Source organism: Anabrus simplex, chromosome 1, assembly GCF_040414725.1.
Source record: "Anabrus simplex isolate iqAnaSimp1 chromosome 1, ASM4041472v1, whole genome shotgun sequence".
NCBI lineage: Eukaryota > Metazoa > Arthropoda > Insecta > Orthoptera > Tettigoniidae > Anabrus > Anabrus simplex.
Genome location: NC_090265.1, coordinates 1,493,062,244 through 1,493,085,810, shown reverse-complemented (window position 1 = coordinate 1,493,085,810; position 23,567 = coordinate 1,493,062,244). Strand labels below are relative to the sequence as shown.

The window sequence follows — 23,567 nt, the reverse complement described above, 5'->3', positions numbered from 1 at the left end:
AAATACAACAGAAGAATATGAGAAGGTGATGGGTAAATGTGGAGAAAATATGGAAGCTAAGTAATGAGAAGTGTTTACTGCACTTCTATGCTAGTAGGGGATTAGCAACTGCAAACTCATTTTTCAAGCATAAGGCTATCCACTGTTACATTTGGGAGGGTAAGGGCACCAGCTTCATAATAAATTACAGTATATTGAAACTAACTTCAAATTCAGAAAACCTATTAGGAATGTGTGGATATTCCCGAGATTTTTTGACAACACAGACCACTATCTCAACTGCAGGGAACTATATATTACTTAGCCTAGGCTACAAAAAGTCTGTCAGTATTCAGACACTGTCGGCAGCCCTGAAGATGGTTTTCCGTGGTTTCCCATTTTCACACCAGGCAAATGCCGGGGCTGTACCTTAATTAAGGCCACGGCCGCATCCTTCCACTTCCTAGGCATTTCCCATCCCATTGTTGCCATAAGACCTATCTGTGTCAATGCGACGTAAAGCAAAAAAAAAAAAAGTATTCAGACAAAGGTAAAAATTCTTCAGAACAAGGAAATCAGTATATGGATAAGATTAGTGAAAAATTCCACCAAAGAATAGACAGTCAGCAGGTTCAGGACACAGAAAAAGAATGGGTGGCATATACAGATACCGTAGCAGAAATGGCAAGGGAATGTTCAGGTACAATGATGTGCAAAGACGTCCAGGTGACCCTTGAAATCTACTGTTTTGTACTCTGTCTCATGCTTTGTATATTATCCTTTGCAGGTTTTTGCATACATCTGCATCACATATGCTGAAAAGGCACTCTTTACTCCATGTGAAATACTATTTATAAATATAGCATGATAGGCTTACTCCTTCAGAAAAGCTGTTGTCTGTCTCCTGGTTCTGCTGCGACTGCGCCTGTGCTTTCTGTTACACGCGGACCCATCTAAAGTATATAAGATGGGCCTCTGGAGAGCATAGGAACAGTCGTTGCAAGGCATATGCTATATAGCTTGACTCAGCATTAGGGGATACACTGATATACCTGCTGTCTGGAATTCAGTTTCAAGAGCTTACCTCTGTCAGTCACAGCAATGCCTGCTGAGGAAGAGGTCACAGTGCATGAGGAGCCAGAGGGGACCCAGCAGTAAGCAGTAGGAGCAACAAAGCCCAAATGACCCAGCAGACTCTTCCCCACTGAACCATTCTATGTGTCCGGCTCAGCTTTCAATCCACCAGCCTATCCAAGAGATGAGCTGCTACCAGGTGATCCACTAAATCTACTGTTTTGTATTCTATCTTGTGCTTTGTATGTTACCCTCTGTATCATGTATGCCAATAAAGTACTCTTTGCTCCATAAAATATTATTTATAAATAAATCACAAAAGGTTTTCTACTTCATAAAAGCCTGTCTGTCTTCTGGCTCTGCTACTGCTGCACCTATTCTTTTTATTACACACGGATCCATCTAAAGTATAAATGGGCCTCTGCAGAGCACAGGAACAGTTGTTGCAGGATGAGGAGACCGATAGCAGACAGGAATAGACAGTCATGTCTGGGTATATTTTGTCTTGGTGGAATGATGAGGTCAGAACAGTTTGTTAACATTTACAATACGTGTTTCAAAATTGTCTTGAAACAAGAACTGACGTAAATAAAGCATGAATGTAGAAAAATGAAATAGAGCAGAACAAATATTTTCAGAGTTCAAAAAGAAATCATAGGTTTATGATTTTAAAAAAACCTGAAAAGGTTAGTATCAAAGGGCAGAGAAAGGTCCACCTATTCAATACCATTATCTTAATATAGTGTCCTATATAATTGGTACTAGTTTCGACCCTACAGTACATACAGTACAATGGGTCATCTTCAGCTCTGATCTAATTGGAAACATATGTTTATGTACAACCAATAATAAAGAATACAATATGGTATGTCTTAATTAAAATCTAAGTTTTAAACATTGATGAAGTCAGACTACACGTTTAAAATTGAAACTAAAATGACATATTAAAATTGTTGTGGTAGTTGTTGAACTATTCAATGTCCTTATAGTAACCAAGTGTTCTTGAGTTGGTATTCCTTATCTGTATTAGTTGAACCGTTTGATTTATAAATTATTTCTTGCTGAATAGTAATAGTTTATATGTAGGTTGAACGGGACATTCACAACTTGAATAAGTGTTACCTTTCATCAGATGTAGTGATCTACTGTTTAATTCGGTTTGAAGGGAATGTCTGAAAAAGAAAATATTTGAATTATTTAGAAAAGAAGGGAAGCTAGAAGATTGAGATTAACATACAGCTATATGAGACTTACCCTATGTTCCTCGTAAACTGTATGCACTTGGCATGGATACCAACACCAGACTAACTGTTAAGAGGGAGCAGGCATACAGCTTATGATGGCAGAGGTTGGAGGAGGGATGTGTGAGGCTAGGCGGGTGCGGGCGGATAGGTAGGGATGAACTGATTGGTGGACTTAAACGCGTCTTTTTTATGTTTATTCTTTGTGTATATAGGAATGATATATCAAACAAAATATTAGGTTTTTCATTGATTTCATTAATATTAGGGTTAAAGTACTGTTCTAAATGAATGTAACAGTTCTCCAATATGTTCAGCAAAGTACCCTTCTTATCCACTTTAAGCATATTTTAAATTAAGACATACCAAACTGTATTCATTATTACTGGTTGTACGTAAACATACGTTTCCAATTAGATCATGGCTGAAGATGACCCATTGTAATGTATGTACTGTAGGGTCGAAGCCAGTACCAATTATATAGGACACTATATTAAGCTAATGGTATTGAATAGGTGGACCTTTCTCTGCCCTTTGATAGTGATCATTGTCAATACGGACCATAATGAAAATCATAACTTATGAAAAGGTTAGCTCAAGCAGCAGAGAAACTCTCCTGGACTGTAATTTAAAAAATTAGAAAAGGAGGAATAAGGAAATTTATAGCAATTTGGGTAAATCAGGTGAACTCATTGTAGATCCCAGGGAATCATGTGACAGACGGAAGGAATATTTTAAAAATCTTCTCAATGTTACATGAAATTTTTCTATTAAGCACATACAACTAATTTTAAGGAGAGGAGAAGAATGAATGCAATGAATTTACTCTTGAAGAAGAGGAAAGGATAGTGAATAAACAACAGTGTCATAGAGAAGCAGGAATAGGTTAACTGAAATATAGTGAAAAGGCAAGAATAAAATGGTTTCACAGAGCAATAGGTTTGAACTGAGTTTGAGCACGGTACCTTCAGATTGGACGAAAACAGTAATTGCACACAACTATAAACATGGGAACAGGAAGAATTGTAACAACTACCGAGATATTTCTTTGATTAGTATACCAGCCAATGCTCATAGGCATTTAGCAATGATGGTACAATCAATGGAAAATAAATTGGATGAAAACCAATGCAATTTCAGACAACAGAAGGACTGCTACAATCACATTTTCAGTATGCGTCAAGTAAATGATAAATGCTCTAGAGGAATTGAAAGTTACATGTGGATATGTTTCGAGATCTAGAGAAAGCATATGACAGAGTGCCAAGAGAAGAGATGTTGGGCATACTGAGGGATTATGGGATCAAGGGCAGGTTATTATTACGGGCAATATAAGGCACATATGTTTATAATCAAGCTGCTGTGATAAATTATAAGTTCATAGTTTGAAGTAGTTACCTGGGTTAGAGAAGACTTAATCATTCACCCTTATTATTCATAGTTTGTAGTGTATGTATCATTTAGATATTCTGTGTCACTAACTGCTAGAAGTCGGTTATAACCATAAAAGAGGCTTGGAAAAGAACTAATTAGTAGAAAATTATTCAAACAAAATAGCACACCCTTACTACACAGGGTGAAGTGGCTAAAATTACTTCTAAATACACTGACGAACAGTAGAATTTTACACATTAACTGCAATTTTTCAATACTTAACAAACAATTTATCACCCACAAAATTAACAAATCATACCATGCAGCTTCCTCCTTCTTCTTAGGGTATTTGATCAGTGGAAGAGGCAGTCGTTCATGTGGCCTCTGGGCTCGCAGAAAGCGGTTCCCATGCCGGAACTGAGCATCTAGCCAACGAATTGATTCACGCACACGGCCAACTTCGTTCTTTTTACTATCAAAGAAAGTCATCACTGCAAAATAAGAAGAAATATTTTTAGTTTACATTATTAACCATGGTAGTTTATGAATCTAAACTATCCCATTCCTAAACAAATTAGGGCCAAATTTATTAAAAATATTTAAATTCTAAACTGAACCTGTGATAAATACAACACATTCTGGTGATGCTTCTAATGGTGTGAAGATTTTATTGTTTAAATTAATCAATGAAAGCTTGATATACAGTGGTAGATCCATCAAAATTTATCTTGTAATCATTCATGTCTACAAAATTCCCATCATTAAATCTCCCTGAATGAATCTTCTCAGTACCACACAGTTGCAGGATATGAGGTTGAGGTAAAGAATAAACAAAGGTTAATTTAAAGATATGTAAGGTCTAACAACAGTACTAAGCTAATTAAGAGAAAGGGTCACATCAAAAACTAAAGAGTAAACAAAGGTTAATTTAAAGGTGGTAATAATGATGATGATTCTTGTTGTTTAAAGGGGCCTAACATCTAAGGTCATCGGCCCCTAATGGTATGAGATGTACAACATGAGAAAATAATTAAAAAAGTAAAATATTAAGATGTATCCACTGACTAGAGTTCAAAATAAATGGTGATGAAAAATGATTATGAGATTAAAACAATCAGTGGATCTAATTCGCAATGCCTTATTTTCTAATGAAAGAACAGAAAATAGAGGTGATGATGAAATAAGGCATTGCCTGGACAGTCAGATATATATATATATATATATATATATAATTCAAGTTATGAGTTAAAATAACACATTAAAATACGCAACACGAACTAAAATAGAGTCAATGGGATAAAAGTGCAGTTCACAGAAATATACTAAGATAAGAACAATATTACACACGAAAAAAACCACTAACCCCCATAAAACGGATGACGAAGTCTGCTGAATGTTCGTCATCGTGCAGGATGAGGGAGATGGTACGTGGGAGTTTTAGACTATGGTGCAGACCGATCAGGTCCAAGCACTCTGTAAGGATGTGTACCACGGTAAGAAGATCGCAAGTACACACCAGAGGGGTTCTCCTTTCAATAAATGGGAGTGCGTTAGTATACCGTGGCCGATCCGAAGACGACATAATACCACTACTTCCCTCCGAGAAGCCCAAAGGAAAGTCCCCCATACCTACGTTGTACCATTTATCGCCCTCAGCTTATTTGGAAGTGGAGTGGCCTGTCACTCCATCTCCCAATGGGACATAACCAAATGTCTCAGCCGAGAGCGAATATCACTTGCTGGAACCTTGTAAGGTAATGGGGGCAGTGTAGCTGCCTCCTTGGCAGCCCTATCTGCTAACTCATCTCCCTCTACACTCATGTGGCTAGGGAGCCACATAAACGTGATTCTCGTGCCGGCATGCGAACACCCGGTCAGCAGGTCCTGGATCAGCTGCACCAGAGGGTGCCGAGGGAAACAGGTATCAATGGACTGTAGCGAGCTCAAGGAGTCAGTATACAGAAGAAAGTGTCGGCGCTCATCAGACAGTGCGCACCGCAGAGCTTCACAGATAGCATAGAGTTCTGCTGTGTACACACTACAGGTTTCCGGGAGAGCACAAAGAAACCTATCATTGTCGACAATAAACGCACAGCCCACGTTCCTTTCTGTCCTTGAACCATCCATGTAAACGACGACAGAACATGGATACTGGTCAACAATGGACAGAAAGAGCCTCCGATAAATCGAAGAGTTCGTATTTTCCTTCAGGCCAGTGTGCAGATCCAGAATTATTTCAGGTCGTCGTACTACCCATGGAGGAACCCCACTTGGTTGTCTGACAAGGCAAGGAACCGAAGGTACGTGAAACAATCTATGACTCCTATCCAAGCGAATTCCAACCAGCCGTGTTGCTCGAGGACAAGCAGCGTACAGCTGACAGTGTCCATTGTTGAATACACAAGGTTAGCTTGGGTGAAATGATATCTGTCGCAAATTTGTAGCATATGACAGAAGGAGCTGCTGGCGCTCAGGTGTAAAGGTGGCACACCCGATTCAGAGAGCAGGCCAGCTATGGGGCTTGTACAAAAAGCCCCCGTCACCAACCTAACCGCGCTGTGGTGGATGCTGTCCTGTTTCGCAAGGACGCTTGGTCTTGCTGAGCCATATGCTGCCCTGCCGTAGTCTAACCTGAATAAAATATGTGCCATATAGAATCGTAGGAGCACCGTGCGGTCAGCTCCCCAATTAGTGCTGCTAAGAAATGTCAAGAGATGGAGCTTCTTGGTGCAATGCACTTTTAGCTGCCACACGTGTGGCTCTCACAATAATGTACTATCGAAAAGGAGCCCAAGAAATTGGTAAGTATCAACTACAGAAATAGCAAAATTTCCTAAATAAAGTTCAGGAGAAGGGTGAAGAGTACGTTGGCAACAAAAGTGGACAATAGAAGTCTTTGTGGTGGAAAACCGAAAGCCATGTTCTAAGGTCCACTGCTCCACTCTCCTAACAGCTTGCTGTAATTGTCGCTCTGTAACTGCCATATTACGCAAGCTATAGCGCAGAGCAAAATCGTCCACATATAGCGACGGTATTACTGCTGAAACGGGAGGAGCAACAATATTGTTTATGGCAATCGCGAACAGAGTGACACTAAGAACCGATCCCTGTGGGACTCAATTTTCCTGAAGGTGATATTGCGAATAAGTCCTCCCTACTCGGACACGGAATAGACGGAGGGACAAAAAAATTTGCAATAAATACTGGCAAGTGACCTCGCAATTTCCACTGATGCAGGACTGAAGGAATACCATATCGCCATGTGGTGTCATAGGCTTTTTCTAAGTCAAAGTGAACAGCTACCAAATGCTATTTGCGGAGAAATGCATCCTGGATAGAGCTCTCCAGGTGTACCAAGTGGTCACTAGTCGAGCGAGCGGCTCGAAAACCACACTGGTACTCAGGAGTCGGCGATTGACCATCCTCTCAAATAGCTTACACAGGCAGTTTTTAAGACAAATCGGTCTGTAACTTCCTGCATACTTAGGATATTTGTCAGGCTTGAGGACAGGAATGACTATACCCTCCCACCACTGAGATGGAAAATCACCCTCTATCCAGATTCAGTTGAACCCACGAAGGATATATAGTAGACTATCCTCACTAAGGTGTTTCAACATCTGGTTATGTATATTGTCTGGTCCAGGAGACGTGTCCTTGCAAAGCACTAAGGCACTGCGGAGTTCCCACTCCGTAAAGGGCACGTTGTAGTCCTCTGGAACTTGAGTGGCAAAACTAAGGTGATGGCGTTCTGCCCCCCGCTTCAGAGCGAGGAAATCACGATGGTAATTCCCGGAGCCAGATGAAAATCCACAGCCTGTTTCCAGTCATTCGACCGGGTCAGGAATGGAATGAATGAAGCCCCCTTCTAGCGGCGAGGATAGGAATTGTGTCGGCTGCCGAAGCCTGTCGCACTCCTCTGGGGCAATGCTTAATGAATAACAGATGCAATGAAATGATATTGGAGAGTGTTGCTGGAATGAATTATGACCGACAAACCGGAGTACCTGGAGAAAAACCTGTCCCGCCTCCACTTTGTCCAGCACAAATCTCACCTGGAGTGACCGGCATTTGAGCCACGGAATCCAGCGGTGAGAGGCCGGCGCGCTGCCGCCTGAGCCACGGAGGCTCCTCCCGAAGCCAGATACATCCGCGAAATGACTAGCTAGATGGTTAGCAATCGAGAGTGTTTCAGTGACGACAATGCCTGCAATGGAAATTCCCGGTACAAAAGATGAAGACGCTGCGCGGACCAACCCTCCCGTCTCACACACTCTCAGTGGTGGTGTCGACCGGTCCAGCTCCACCGGGGTGAAGCTCTTTTCAGGAGACGCGGCGGAGTTTTTTAAATGCTACCAAATTGATCAAAATAGGCTGCCTACGATAACGTTTATGAGCGCGACGGCGTTCTTGGATAGCTGCGGCAATTTCGGCGTTCCACTAAGGAACCAGTTTTCGGCGAGGAGCCCCTGATAAGGAGGAAATGGACTAATCATCAGCAGCAAGAATAACTTGTATGATGTAAGTTATTTCCTCGCCGACGGTCCGCCTGGTATCGTCGTTAAAGACAGCTAGTGATGTGTACTTTGGCCAATCAGCATGTTTAAGAATCTATCGAGGAGGAGCCTCGACGGATTTTTGTTTCAACAAAGTAAGGATGATGGAAAAATGGTCACTGTCACAGAGATCATCGTGTGTATTCCACCGAAACAGCGGGACCAACGTTCGGCTGCATAGACTTACACCTGTGCGGGAATATGTGCCGTAACGTACACTACACTGAGCTGGTTCCCCTGTGTTCAAAATACATAAATCTAGCTCTGTTACTAATGTTTCCAGCTCTCTTCCCCGGGGGTAAGGCATCTCAGAGCCCCATATGGGGCGATGGGCGTTAAAATCGCCGAATAAGAGGAAGGGAGGTGGAAGCTGATCTATAAGATCAGTGACATCATTTATGTTAAGAGGCTGGCCTGGTGAAAAATAAACGTTACACACTGTTGCTATGACAGGCAGCGGTACCCGTACCGCAACTGCTCCCAGTGGGGTCCTCAGAGGAACCTCTTAGCTATAGGTATTAGAACGAACAAAAATACCCAAGCCACAAGACGCCCGGTGAGCATAATATCGTTCTGTCGAGTATAGTCTGAAATTTCTCAAGACCGTACGATGACCTGGTCTGAAGTTTGTCTCCTGAATACAGACTATACTCGCCGCGTACTCACTAATGAGCTGACGCAGCTCAGCAAAATGTCTGTCATAACCGTTACAATTCCACTGTAACAGTACCACAGTGCGGACTATGAAAGGAGTGTTAGGTTATGAGGGACAAGATGCTCGTGAACCTAAACAATATCAACATCTACATCCGTAGATGTAGATGACAGCTCGACGTCCATCGCGCCATCGACAGAGGCGGGGTTGACGCCCAGAACATCGACGCTTTCCGGGGGCGGAAAGTTCTCCTACGAGGGGAGCGCGCAGGTTTTGGAGCAGGAGTACCTGCTGGCGCAGACTCATACCCTCCAGATGGAGGGCATGATTTCCTTTTCGCAGGAGAAGGGCAGGAGCGCCCGGTAGGGGCGTTCCTCTTCGCCGCCTTCTTTTCGAGTTTAGACGGGCCGGGAGATAATTTCCCAGCCCTGGTCTACGATACCTCCTCCGCCGGCTAGGGCACGGCTTTCGCCGACCTCTTAGTGGGGAGGGGGGGCGGGTGGAGACTTAGCCTTCCCCCTACTGTGCCGGCTCAAGACTGCCAGCCAGCACAGACTTCTGGTTGGTCGAAGGTGGGGTGGGCCTTCCCTTCGAGCTTTTACTCTTTACGACTTTGCTCTGAGGAGCAACAGTCACCTTGGGCGCAGCGATCATCGCCGGTAACGATGTCGTGAAAGACGAACCCGGGAGACTCTGAGCTATCATGCTGTAGTCGAGTGTACGGGCAGGTGTATTCGTGGAATGAAACTTACGGCGCGCTTCCTGGTAGGAAAGACCATCCAGGGTCTTGATCTCCTGGATCTTCTTCTCACTCAGATATGTCGGGCAGTTCAGAACCCGAGGAGAATGCAGACCAGAGCAGTTAGTGCACTTGTACGGAGTTGTGCATTCATCCGCGCCGTGAGTTACTCTTCCACATGTACCACACACAGACTGATTCGAACAACGAGATACCATATGTCCGAATCTCTGGCATTGATAGCATCGCATAGGAGGCGGGATGTACGGCCTCACATCGCAACGATGTTGTGACCTTGACTTTCTCTGGTAACACTGACAATTTGAAAGAGAGAATGAAGGCACCAGGGGCAACTTCTTCACCGTTGACCTTGCGCGTAATGGGCCGGACGTTTGTCACACCACGGTTCTTTGTCTTCTATCAACTTTTCGTCAGTGTTCAAAATAAGGTTGCGGTGAAAGATAACTCCGCGAATCAGATTCAAGGATTTGCGGTCCTCCACTTTAATGGGGATTTCGCCAAAGTGGTCGCACTTAAGCAACTGATCGGCTTGCAGTGCTATACGAGTCTTCAAAAGCAAACTACCGTTGCGCATTTTCTTGAGATCCTCAAGTTCGCCGTACACGCCTTCAACGTGTCTACTAAAAAGGATCGACTTTACCAGCTTAAAATCGTGCTCTGCCCCTACCGGGCGAGTTAGCCGTGCGGTTAGCGGCGCGCGGCTATGAGCTTGCATCCAGAAGATATTGGGTTCGAATCCCGCTGTCGGCAGCCCTGAAGATGGTTTTCTGTGGTTTCTCATTTTTACACCAGGCAAATGCTGGGACTGTGCCTTAATTAACGCCACGGCCGCTTCCTTCCAACTCCTAGGCCTTTCCTATCCCATCGTCGCCATAAGACCTATCTGTGCCAGTGCGACGTAAAGACAACAGCAAAAAAAAAAATCGTGCCCATCGGTTCTGGTAGCAACCAGAAACCTAGGGAAGCTGGATCCCATTCCTTCACGCTGCGCATGTTCCCAGGGAGTTGAACCTCTCAGGTCCGGTTTCATCAACACATATTAGTTCTTAACAAGGTGTTAAATCATCTTAACAAACGATTTAAGGAAATTTGCGTTTCATCAACAACTGTTAACGTTAACATATGTTAAACTGCGTATTAAAGTTAACATCAGCCATTTCCCATATTAAATGGCTAACATTAGCATTTAGCAACTTGTTCCAAAATGGCTGCTGTGAATCTCCCTTTGGATGCGGAATTGCTCTATTTAGATCTTTTACACAATAATCCTGATCGAAGAAGAGTTCAGCGACGTAATGACTTTTGAAAATTTGACGGATGCAGAATTTCTTTATAGATACAGGTTATCGAAAATAGTCGTTTGTAAGGTTGTTGACGAAATTCGAGTGAGGTTGGAATATCCTACGAAGATAAACTTACCTCTTTCTCCAATGTTGCAGGTACGATTTTTTGCTACTGATTCTTTTCACATAATGGTCGGAGACAATGCTGGAATTTCTAAAGCCACTGTTAGTAGAGTTGTTTGTCGAGTGTCTGCATCAACAGCATCCATGAGAAGGAGGTATATAACATTCCCTTCAGTAGAAGAGCGTCAGCAAATTATCCGCGACGTCTATGAAATAAGCCGTTTTCCTGGTGTTCGTTCTAGGTGCAATACATTGCACACATGTAAGAATCCAATCACCTGGAGGCAATTGGGCCGAAATATATCGTAATCGGAAGGGATATTTCTCTGTTAATGTTCAGGTGATTAGTAAGCCTAACCTCCAAATCAGCGATATACTTGCTAGGTGGTCTGGTTCTGCACACGACAATACAATATTTAATAAACCGGGCGAGTTGGCCGTGCGCGTAGAGGCGCGCGGCTGTGAGCTTGCATCCGGGAGATAGTAGGTTCGAATCCCACTATCGGCAGCCCTGAAAATGGTTTTCCGTGGTTTCCCATTTTCACACCAGGCAAATGCTGGGGCTGTACCTTAATTAAGGCCACGGCCGCTTCCTTCCAACTCCTAAGCCTTTCCTCTCCTATCGTCGCCATAAGACCTATCTGTGTCGGTGCGACGTAAAGCCCCTAGCAAAAAAAAAAATATTTAATAACTCCCATATCGGAGCAGAGTTTGAAGTGGGGAGTTAGAGCCTGAAGGGGCAATACTGTGAGTATGGCGATTGATCAAAATTCCTGTGTGATCACTAGAGACGGGAATTTGCTTATTTGACTGTTTTATTCCTGTGTTCAGAAACGTAGGCTTTTGAGATATGAATCCGTTTTAGGGTCTTTTTAGCTAAATTTCGTTGGTTCTATTGTGCCTATAAATGCCTATTTCAGTGGGTTTGTGCCTATTTGGAGTATAAATGCCTATTTGATGCCTTCTGACTGTATTCTCAAAAAACCGATTTTCTTCCAGTGCATTATATTGTAGCTAGTGTGCTCGACAGAACATTCTTCTCTTTTTTTAATATCTGTTTACCCCACGAACAAAAATGGGAATTCTCAGAAGTCACCAGAAATAGTTCTAGGGAAATTTCCATCAGGAGAAACAAGGAACAATGTGACCTCGAAGCCTTCAACCCCTCCTCCTCCTCCTAGGCATACGCGAGAACCAGCCAACGTCGAACTATGTTGCACAACCCATATGCCCTGTACCCCCCTTTCGATGCGAACTGTTGTACGCGTACGCTTTTTGTTCAGAACGTGTTGTGATTATTTTATTGCGATGTGGAAAAGAAAAAGAAGTGTGTTTGCGGCAATGCCCCGAGAAAAATCGTCCGAAGTCCTACTGGCTGAAGTAGTGGATCACAGGGGATCCCAATTTCACTACGGGTGGAAGGGTAGTCTGTGAAGTTTGCAGTAACGAGGTAAGTTTGTTTGTTCCTTATATATATATATATTGTAACCGTACAACAGGGTTACAGACTCCATTCTGTATTTATTATTATTATTATTATTATTATTATTATTATTAACCTGATTCATTAGATTTTATATATTCTGTTTCTCATCATTTAGACTGTAATAATTAGGTATCGCGTATATTATTGTATTTAATCATAGGTTAAGTGAATATGTTTGTAATTATTCTGTATTGTAGTAAGTGAGATTTGTTGGTTTTATATTGTCATGATGTGGCTTGTAACTTTGGCTAGATGAGCTGGCATAGTATTTTGCAATCGAGGCTATGTTTAACTGTGCAAGGAGATTTCCCGGTGACGCATTCGGCATAGTCATTCTCGGACCGCTTGGGTACGCTTAGACGACACATGACTGATGACATCAGTGCGTGGACACGTGATTGCGACCAAGTGTCAGTATTCGCCAGCTACTGTATGTGGAAGTGGAAGGGATGAACAGTGAGTGGGGAGATGAGTCGTCATCGCGAGGTGATATAAGGTGATGCTACGGTAGGGAGAGGTACTCAGTTCATCAGATCTACTCAGTTCATAAGCAGTTGATATCGTGCAGATCATATGTAACAGTCAGATGTATCAAATGGAAGAAGTGGTCTTAGTGTGATGGTCAGAGCTAAGAGTTGTGTTTGAAGAAGTAATAATCGAGGAGGTCTACAAGTGGTGGTTGTATCCGAGCAGAGACGGGTACTATGCTGATAAAGAAACATCATCTTCTTGTGAGGATGGACTTCACAAGGTGCTTCAAGAATATTTTACAATTTCTTATAATATATTGAGTGGACGTAATTACATTGGAGCTCCCTACACGCGTACATGGTATGTAGGCCAACTCCTTGTTATATAAGAAGATTACAACAGACGGCTCCCGACTTCAGCTCACAGGTTTTCCCAAGAATTTCAAGTTCAACAGCGGTGTATGCAGACAACAGGTAATTAAAGCATCAGACATGTTATGCATTCATAACATGAAGAAGAATGTAATCAGTAGCGAGATCACATCTCACTTCAAGTTCATGCCAATAGTTTTTTTTGTTTAGATTAAATTTTCCTTTTATTAGTACCGCAAATCTCACGATATATTTCTTTTGTTAAATTAAAAGACGTCAATGATTGTTCATTGTGACGTAAATTTAGTCATAAACTCAGTTTTATTTTTTAATTATAATAAGTGATTCAAGTTCCATGTACAATCCTCAATTGTGGAAATGCAACAGTAATTTAATATTGTCCTGATCCATATCCCTGTATATTGCCAAATATGTGAGTTTATCACCTCACGCCTTGAGATAATTGATATAAGAGGTATGCTCTACCGAATTTTGTTGTTTTTCTTAAAAAAGCAACTGGCGCTCAAACAAATTTTATTTATATTGTGTGGAAGATATGAAGGTATAAGAGTAGTGGTCAGAGTAGCCACAATATATATATATATACTGTGATTGAGAACTATCATCGTATTTCATTGTAGCATATATAGGCCTCTTAATTTATGTATTGTGGCAGGTTGTTTTGTTGCATGCTGTATTTTATATTGATAAAATTGTTACGTGAAAATGGGAACTAATATTTATTGGACATAACTGAATTATAACATCAAAAAATTTACGAGATTTTTTTATTTATCTGGCATGTCTGCTTGCGTATCGAGCCGTTATCTACATTATCGGCCATTGTTGGAACTGCTGCCTAACTGTGGAATTTACCATCAGCATTTAATTCAAAACTATATCCCTAATTGTTACGTATTTGCTGGACATTTGGCTGGACTAATGTGATTCGCTGAATTGCCGTTTGATTTCTGCGCGCCTTCGTGGTGCGGGCTTTGAATCATGGGAATTCTGCCACTTCCGCCTTCTCTGTGAGAGAGACCAGTCGGACTCTGGTGGTTGAGTATTCAACATGGCTACGTTAAGCCGAGCTGCTGAAATGACATCGTTGCGGGATCGCAGCGCTTTAATAATGGAGCTTGACTCTGAAGGATAACGTCGACAACCTCAGGGCTATGCCCTTTAATTTTTTAAAAATATTTATCAGTGTGCTCCAGCCTTAATTCCTTGTTATTGGTGTAAGAAGAAAATTTCATATGAGTGTTTACCGTTAACTAGATGGGATGTGCAAAATGTGTTGTAAGTTGGATATCTTAACCCTACCCAAGTAAGTACTGTAAAGCATAGTTTATTCAAGTGAGCTTGTACAGCCAAGGAGCACATCTTCGAAATGTCTGTTGGTTAATCAAAAGCTGTAAACGTCTGGTAACAAAATTTACCGTAACGGATAGGATTTAAATTTGTAAAAGTATGTAACAAAATTTTACGGGAACTTGGAATCGCTAGGTATGCGTGTATGAGGCTGTAGTTCGTGGGTGTTGTTTAAACTTACTGTGTTGTGGTTCGTATCTTGTTTGCCTACTCATTCTTGGTGGTGTTTATTATCATTATTATTGTCGACTTTATTATTATTATTATTCTGTTCATTTAATTATATTTACCTCCCTAATTTTCTACGTTGTTCGTATTTACCTTCTACCTGTTACTATTGCCTCAACTTGGTTATTATTTAGATGTGATCGTTATTTGCATTGTTGGGACTTACATTAAATGACACCTCATATATGCATCTTGGCGTGATCAAAAGCCCCCTCCATTCTAAATTATTTAGGCAGTTGGCATACTGTTTAACAGAAGTAAATGTAATTTCGTATTGTAACCCATGGGAGTAATGAAAAAATTTATTATGATTTTAATAAGTTTGAGTCTGTAAAAGATTGAAATTTGCTGGTCGATATTGAACTTTAAATATGCCAAATTCCTTACGTTTGCCTGTCTCATTCTGCTCTTTGTTTGCGGCTTCTTGCCATTGTTATTATTGCATGATGGTCACCGCTTTCTTATCTTATCTGATGACACGTTATTTATTTTGGTGGCTTTGATGATTATGATGAGAGGATGGCTTGGCGTCTGTAAATGTCAGTCCTGGGGTGTGCTCCGAGTTCTATTATTATGTGGGAACGCATTATGTATCTTTTCCATTGATATTTTCTAATTTGGTTGGGATAGTTACCCACCTTGTTTTATTATTATTTAATCTGGTTTCCTTTAATTATGTAGTTTTTTAATTCGCGGTTGGAGCCACTGATTTTTAATTGTACGCTATTGTGTGTGTTTTTCTTGTCCGTGTATCCTCTTTCCTGTTTGTAGTGTAGCAAATTTCAATTTTAAACAGAATTTATATCGCGGGCCCGCATATCGGTTGCAACCAAATTTTAAATAAATTTTTAATATTTCTGTACGTCAGGTAACAAGTTAGTTATGAATTTTCAAACCTTAATTTTGGTGGAAGCCTATGTTTAATGTGATATTCATTTCACCTTGATTTCCATATTATTTTAAAATCCTGTTTCTCTCTTAGTTTAATTGATTTTAATTTTTCTAAGAAAAAGAATATATCTATTTCTAACTGTTCTTATATTATACCGATTTTCAAATTTTATTTACTAAGTAAATTTTTCTTATTTTAAAATTTAATCTGATCTCTCATTTGGTAGTTAGCAATATATACCTGGCAACAACCCTGGCCTTTTTCCTTTATGCTTATGTCCTCTACGCTTCATATTTTGTACTACTGCCCTTACGGTAAGTATTGTGCTGGTTTTCATTTTGATGTTTAGTGTTCTTCTGGAATGGTTGCAGTAGTGTTTGGTAGCAGACGCTTTCAGACATTGTCGTAATATGTTGAGATACTCCCTGTGATCCATTATGCCATCAATAAAAACCAAATTCCCCACCCCAGCCGCCGCCATTGATCCCCATACCATCACAGAACCTCCACCATGTTTGACGGTTGGTAAAAGATTTTCAGTTTTCATGGCTTCATTTGCTTTACGCCATACTTTGCCACTGCCATCTGCTCTAAATACTTTGTATGGACTTTCATCCGTAACGAGAACTCGTTTCCAAAACGTAACATCATTCCCAAGATGCTCTATGGCAAAATCTCTCCTCTTCCTCCGATTCTGCTCCGTAATTAGAGGTTTACGTCTTGCATTTCGTCCTCGATATCCGTTTGTCCGTAAAATCCTTCTTACAGTTTCGAGTTGTACAGACTTACGTGTAGTGTTTGCAATATCTGTCACTACTTTAGGGGCACTTGTTCGTGGATTGGACTTCACTGTCTTCAAGACTGACCGAACATCACGGTCATTTAATATGCGTGGACGGCCAGAACATGATTTATTCATCGCATTACCATCCAAATTGAAATTGCGCACAATTGTTTGAACAGTTGCACGAGTCTTCCCCACAATATCCGCTATATTCCCGTAAGATCTACCTTCATAATATCAATTCACTATTAAATTACGAATATCCATGGATATTTCTTTTCTAGGCATAGTTACTCAATTTACCACCGCATTGTCACAAGTGCACACCTCGATGGTTGGAGCTAGACTGACTCATGGCCCTCCTTAACCCTCGCAAGATGTAAACAGTGTATTAATTCACAGGTGTATGTTGACTTTTATGAGATGCTCTTTTGCTATTTCTTTATGTCTTCCAGGAAGTATTTTGTTGAACAGGACATGCATGGGTAAAATAGACTATTAAATTGTCTAGAATTAGTTTACGAGTGTTAAACAGGCAAATATCCTTACAATATCCTATATTTTGAAATTGTAGGAGGTGTATGTAGACTTTTGTGACTATCTGTAGTTAGAAGTGAACTTGATGGATGAAGTTTTACGTTTAAACCGGCTTCGGTGGTGGGGTCATGTGAAGTGAACGGTAGAGGGTAGATTACCTAGGAGAATAATGCACTGGGTTATCGAGAATAAGAGAATTAGAGGGCGACCATGGCGACGATGGCTAGCCTCCATTTCTAAAGATTTAAAGATACCAGGTATAGAACTAAACGAGGACACCAAACTAGCTACAAACAGAGGATTGTGGCGGCGTTTAGTACATTAACAGTGGCTTGCAGACTGAACGGTGAAAGGTATAACAGTCTACAATGAAGATGTATGGAAATTAGTCAGACAAAAAAAAGAAGACAATGGGGATCTTTAGCTAAAGAGAGTATATACCTGAAGTACTCTGGAGTAAGCAGAGATCAGTTAGCCAAAGAAAGAAGTTTATATCGTGTCAGAAGCATACATAAGTTTTAAATTAAATGTGAGGAAAGGACATAAACCATAAATCATTATATAAATTCTCCAGTGATGAAGAGCTACATTAAACTATGTGAGCCCAAAACTTGCGACATCAAGTGCATTTGGCTTCGCTTTAACCAGTCTTCTGTTGTGCAACTGAATGGGCATAAACTACATTGCAGCTGTGGTCTGCTAATCTCCAAATACACACAAGGTACTGTCCACTTCGAAACCCAAATTCTTCTGGTTGACCCTGCCCCGCGTAACACCACAACGCAGTCTATTCAGTGCTCTCCAATTCTGTAACATGGCCAGGAGGGAGTTCCTCTTTCGGGGTCATCCATTGACTGACACTAATCAATCTTAAAGAAAGAGGTGATATCATCTTAATTGAAGCACTGAGCACTAAAGTAACATTCTAGAAAGCTTAAATATAAGCTCCGACTGAGGATCAGAAAGAATTTGAGAAGGATAACTTCTACTGCACTTTGCAGAAAACCATAGACAAACCAAAAGACAATAATGACCATATCATGATAATGGGAGATTGGAATGCTCAGACTGGTAATAATGCAGCAAACCTGATTCAGCAATGGAAACGATATCGTACGGCATAGTTCTGGACGTCAGAGGTAAACTATAGTAAGTGGAAAAACGACGTTTATGAGGTTTTTTGTCGTATGTGACTTGTTTAGGTCGTGCCTTTTTATGGGCACAATATTGCATGTGTATGTTTCGCAGGAATGAAGTTAAGCTCTTTAATACTATCGTATCCCCAAGGAGAAAGCAGCAATAAACAATAGTAAATGATCAGTATTGGCTCTTGTGATAGTTAGCCTCCTTGTGGAATACACAAATGGAACTATTCTCGCTCATGGCAGTCGAATAATGGAAATGTCAACACCGAGAGGTTTTTTTTTTACATGATAGGGGCTTTACGTCGCACCGACACAGATAGGTCTTATGGCGACGATGGGATAGGAAAGGCTTAGGAGTTGGAAGGAAGCGGCCGTGGCCTTAATTAAGGTACAGCCCCAGCATTTGCCTGGTGTGAAAATGGGAAACCACGGAAAACCATTTTCAGGGCTGCCGATAGTGGGATTCGAACCTACTATCTCCCGGATGCAAGCTCACAGCCGTGCGCCTCTACGCGCACGGCCAACTCGCCCGGTGAGAGGTTTTTACGCTTCTTAATTATAGTACTCTCTCGTGGCATAGTTCTCTCCTTGAAATGTCTTCCTTTACATCTGAGTACTCTATTATTAATAAGTCAATGATCATCTGAAATGAGCAGCTCAATCCACTTCTAGCTCGAATCCTAAATAATCCCAAACGCCCTGATAACTATGATTTTAAGTGAACATGCAGCCCTAAGTTTACATTATAATTATTTTCAAATATCGTAAACCTAAGACACCTTCAAAATACGTACAGTAAGTGCACTAATATCAATGAACAAAATGTTTATATCACTGAAGTGTCTAAATAACTAAATAACATTAAATACCTACCAACATGAGGAATTAGTATGATGAATTTACGAGCGCCCACTAGTTGTTTGACTAGGTGAAGATGGTACGTAAGAGCTTCTGCATCCACAGCAAGATACGGAGAAAATCTGGGGCGACGTGACCGCCGAGACTCCAGACTGCTGACTTCAGCTCTCAACCATAGTTCACCCATGTGTTTTTGAAGAGGATCTGCCCGGACGGGTACCCCACCAACAATCACCAATTTGCTGTTAAATTCAGCCGGGTTTTCATCACTTTTCACCTTCAGAGAAAGAAAAACAAAAGTTAGCACTCCATTCAATTACAACAGCGAAACTTAAAATTAGCAATAAACAAGTACCGCAGTTACAAAACACACGATATGCCATATCTAATTAATTCAGCTTTATTCTATTTAATGTCTGCCAAACACACCTCCTATTTTGACATTTATTAAGAGCAGAATCACACAATTTGAAAAATAATTATTCGATGGACATTCTTGATAGGGCCATAATATAGAATCATATCAGAAAGTAATTAATCTTGTAATGGAATTCAATGGCGCGGTTGATATATTCTACAAAAGGTCGTTCGGGATCTCTGTTGACGAGTTTGAAGGCCGCTGGCGGCGCTGTTATCAATTTGGGCACGTCGAAACTGGGAGCGATGACTCACGCCAGTACTTAGAACGTGTGTTTAGAGTTGCGTGACATTAGCTGCAACGATTACGAAGCGGATTGACCCTTACTGTGAGGGCTACATAACAGCTCTTTCCGATGTTAAATATAGCGGATTGACCTTTACTGGGAGGGCTACATAACAGCCCTTTCCGATGTTAAATATAGCGGATTGACCCTTCCTGGGAGGACTACATAACAGCCCTTTCCGATGTTAAATATAGCTACTCTGTAATCCAAGTAATGTGCAAGTAGCGTGCTTTCTTGATACCAAAGAACGGGATCCGTGCTGTATTGAATAAAAAGGCAAAGGCCGACTGGGCTTAATTCCAGAGGGGAAAAGCGACCAGCCGTACACCAGAGGCGGTGAGGAAAGTGAAGGCCCTTGTGTCGGGTGGTACCCTGCCCCGCAAAAGACTATCGCGCGTAAGTTGGGAATGTCTGAACAGTTAACACGACAATCGACAAGAACCTGCAATTAGAAAAGCGGCATAAGCGCCGAGTTCACAAGTTCATGTCTCGTCACATTTCGGAACGTCGCACTAACGCAATGAAGCAGTATGAGTGCTACCTGGCAGGGGATAGATGGAAAAATGTGGTGACATTATACGAAGCATATGTGTACCTTAGCGACTGTAACAAACCCCGCTCAATTTACCACAGCCCTAGAGACAAAACAAATATCAAACATTGTACAACGAATGCCAGGAAATTTTTCCAAGGCGTTTCATGATCATCATTGGATACGGCTACAATGGCAAATTAATAATTCGCTGTGTCGCTAATAATGTGAAGGTGAACTCTACATACTATCAGCAAGAGGTTTTAATACCTATTTACAACACAGATATCCCAGCAATGCATGGGAGGGCGAAAAATCAGGTATGGGTACATCAAGATAAAGCATCCAGCCACACCTCTCGTTCGACTCGTCTGTTCTTAGAGAGAATGGATGGAAACTGGAATCCGTGCAATTCCTTTTACTGACATTCTGCTAAAAGCACCCTAAGGGTGACCCATGGACTTTTGTGCATTAGGGCCTTAGGAAATAGACATACTATGAAAGGTCTCTAGAAAGCCTGTCCGGAGGAGTGGGATAAGGTAGAAAATGTTTTCTGCAACGGAAACTGCGTTGTCGGACTACAGCTAGAAATGCTGGCTTTCCAACTGAGCATGAGCGTTGATGGAGACACGGCTTTTCATAAGCTAATTACTAATTATCATTCAAACATCGCCCTAGAGATCCCGAACGACTTAAAACCCCTTTCATCATCAGCTCTCTTTCATTGTTAGGAGTTTTCCGATAAACATTTGTAATGAAGGGTTTGCATCTATTACTAACTGAACCTGAGATTGGGAAACACCACACCAATCCAGCATTTTTTCTAGAACAGAGTGAAAAGACCCAATGCTAAGCCATACAAAGAGTGCTGTATATATAGCTAAAATGATAAGTTTTACCAACCAGTATTACAATATAATGAATTATACTGTACGGATGATCATACATACTCCTCAACCTTCTCTCGCCGGCCCTTCACTATGCACTTACAGAACAATAGCTTCTGAGGTTTTCACTGAGCAAAACTAAGCGGGTCTATGTTGAATGTTAGAAACGTATCTGCAAGACAATATAAATATTGTTTAACTTCCCCTCAATTGCTATAGATTATAAAAGAGTCCTGGGTACAGGCGTTTTGTCCTACAGGAGTTCTTTAATGTGCAGAGAGCCAACAACTCGGAGTTGTTACATTCAAACACATCAGACGCTATCGACCCCAGCCGAAATTGAAACTGCCCCCTCAGAAACAGAAGGACGACTATTTGATTGTACCCCAGAAGTCAACCCTGCTGAACTTTCTCACCAAGGGCACTATAATAGTAATAACAATTATAATTATAATAATATTTAAAATCGTTAAATATTATAGGTCAGAGAGGGGTCGGAATACTGAAATTTACTTTTACGCCTCCGTATGGTGTTCTTTAGGGAGCTAATAACTCTACTGTCAAAGACTCTCACATTTAAGCATTCTAGAATGTTAAATGACTAGAAGACGAGAAATTCGCTCCCGCAACCTTCCGGACAGGAAGAGAACATATAACCAACTGCACTACAACTAGCAAGAAGAAGAAAAAAATGCGAAAAGCAAGCAAGCTTGTAGTTTTCAGTAACTGCTCATACTGTGATCATAGCCTAGGAACCTCCAGCTCTATACGAAACCCGATCCATAGAGACACGATCTCCCAATTAAAAATCCCACGTGCATTGGCCGGTAATTGAACTGTGGCCGCCTTGGCGAGAAGTAAGGTGATGATCTCTCTCTTCCCATCCAAAATGCAAAAATAAGTGCACGATCAAGATCACAACAAACTTCAACAGGAAAGTCAATAATAAATATACTCAAATTACAAGTACGAAATATAAAAATATTTATTACCGAACTCGATAGCTGCAGTCACTTAAGTGCGGCCAGTATCCAGTAATCGGGAGATAGTGGGTTCGAACCCCACTGTCGGCAGCCCTGAAGATGGTTTTCCGTGGTTTCCCATTTTCACACCAGGCAAATGCTGGGGCTGTACCTTAAGGCCACGGCCGCTTCCTTCTTATTCCTTGATCTTTCCCATCCCATCGTCGCCATAAGACATATCTGTGTCGGTGCGACGTAAAGCAAATAGAAAAAAAAAAAAAAAAATTATCAGGAACATTCTCGTCGTCCATCCCCAAGCAACAAACTAGTGCATACGCCGCGCAGCAGCGAGGAGAAGTGTAATATTAAGAGGTTGCTATAGAGACCCAGGGGCTTGATGACGTGTTTGACACACTCAAGAGCTCTGGACTGCAATTTGTACGAGCTAAAAAGACACAGCTGTAAACTCCTCGCTTCAGACCAGGCGAGGGAGAAGATAGGAGGGAGAGGCACTTCCTGCAAAATGCATGCAAACCAGGCACAGGCAACAGACAGAAAGAAGTTTTATCCACTTTCTTTTCAATTGCCTGGGCGGAGTTGTTCCGTATTCTTTATTGTCCGTCCCTACTTCATCCCCAGCAGCCTCATGGACCATTTCTCGCACTAAGGGAGGGGGAAAGGAAAGAAAGAACTTCCGTTTCCTTTAACTTCGCGCAGTAGATGGAAGATTGCCAGAGAATGAGAGAGAGAGAGAAAAAAAAGAGGCATAGTGGAAGGAGAAGGGTCGTCTCTATTCATAAAGGGGTGGGATGTGACGATCGTAAAATAAAATCTAGAGCGCGCGTTCACTGCCTTTTACTACTAACACACAGACAACACACACACGCGCCCTCTTCCTAAACGGCAGTCATTAACTGACGTTATTCAACTAAATAGTACTTTTTATCCAGTTGCACCGAAATACTGAGGGCACATTTCGGTGCCAAATAGCACGAGACTCACTCTACTGTAATATACCTCCATTAGCTAAATAAACGACTAACACATGAAGCATGCATACGACTAAGAATTACTACGAAGTCTATTATTGGTATACACGTAAATCACACCACGTGATAGGAACAAACAAGACACAAGAGATTACAGTGTAAGGTATCCGAACTAATTAGTATTCATTGCATGCTTGACATCTATGCACAGTCGCTAATTATACCTTCAAATCTTTCCTTGAACATACACTAGTGTCCAAAAGTTCAGCATAATCACTAAACGAGGCCATACCGCCTGATAGGAA

The 23,567-nt window shown here is 41.4% G+C and overlaps 1 protein-coding gene across 1 annotated transcript in view; it reads right to left on the bottom strand.

The window, feature by feature from the left end:
• Positions 1-23,567, bottom strand: part of Smg5 (Smg5 nonsense mediated mRNA decay factor) — a 358,955-nt gene that overhangs the window by 6,452 nt on the left and 328,936 nt on the right. The window contains exons 12-13 of the mRNA XM_067137979.2: positions 19,204-19,465; positions 3,988-4,159 (exon numbers count right to left, since the gene is read on the bottom strand). Coding sequence (XP_066994080.2) covers positions 3,988-4,159; positions 19,204-19,465 — 434 coding nt within the window. The remainder of the gene's footprint in view (positions 1-3,987; positions 4,160-19,203; positions 19,466-23,567) is intronic.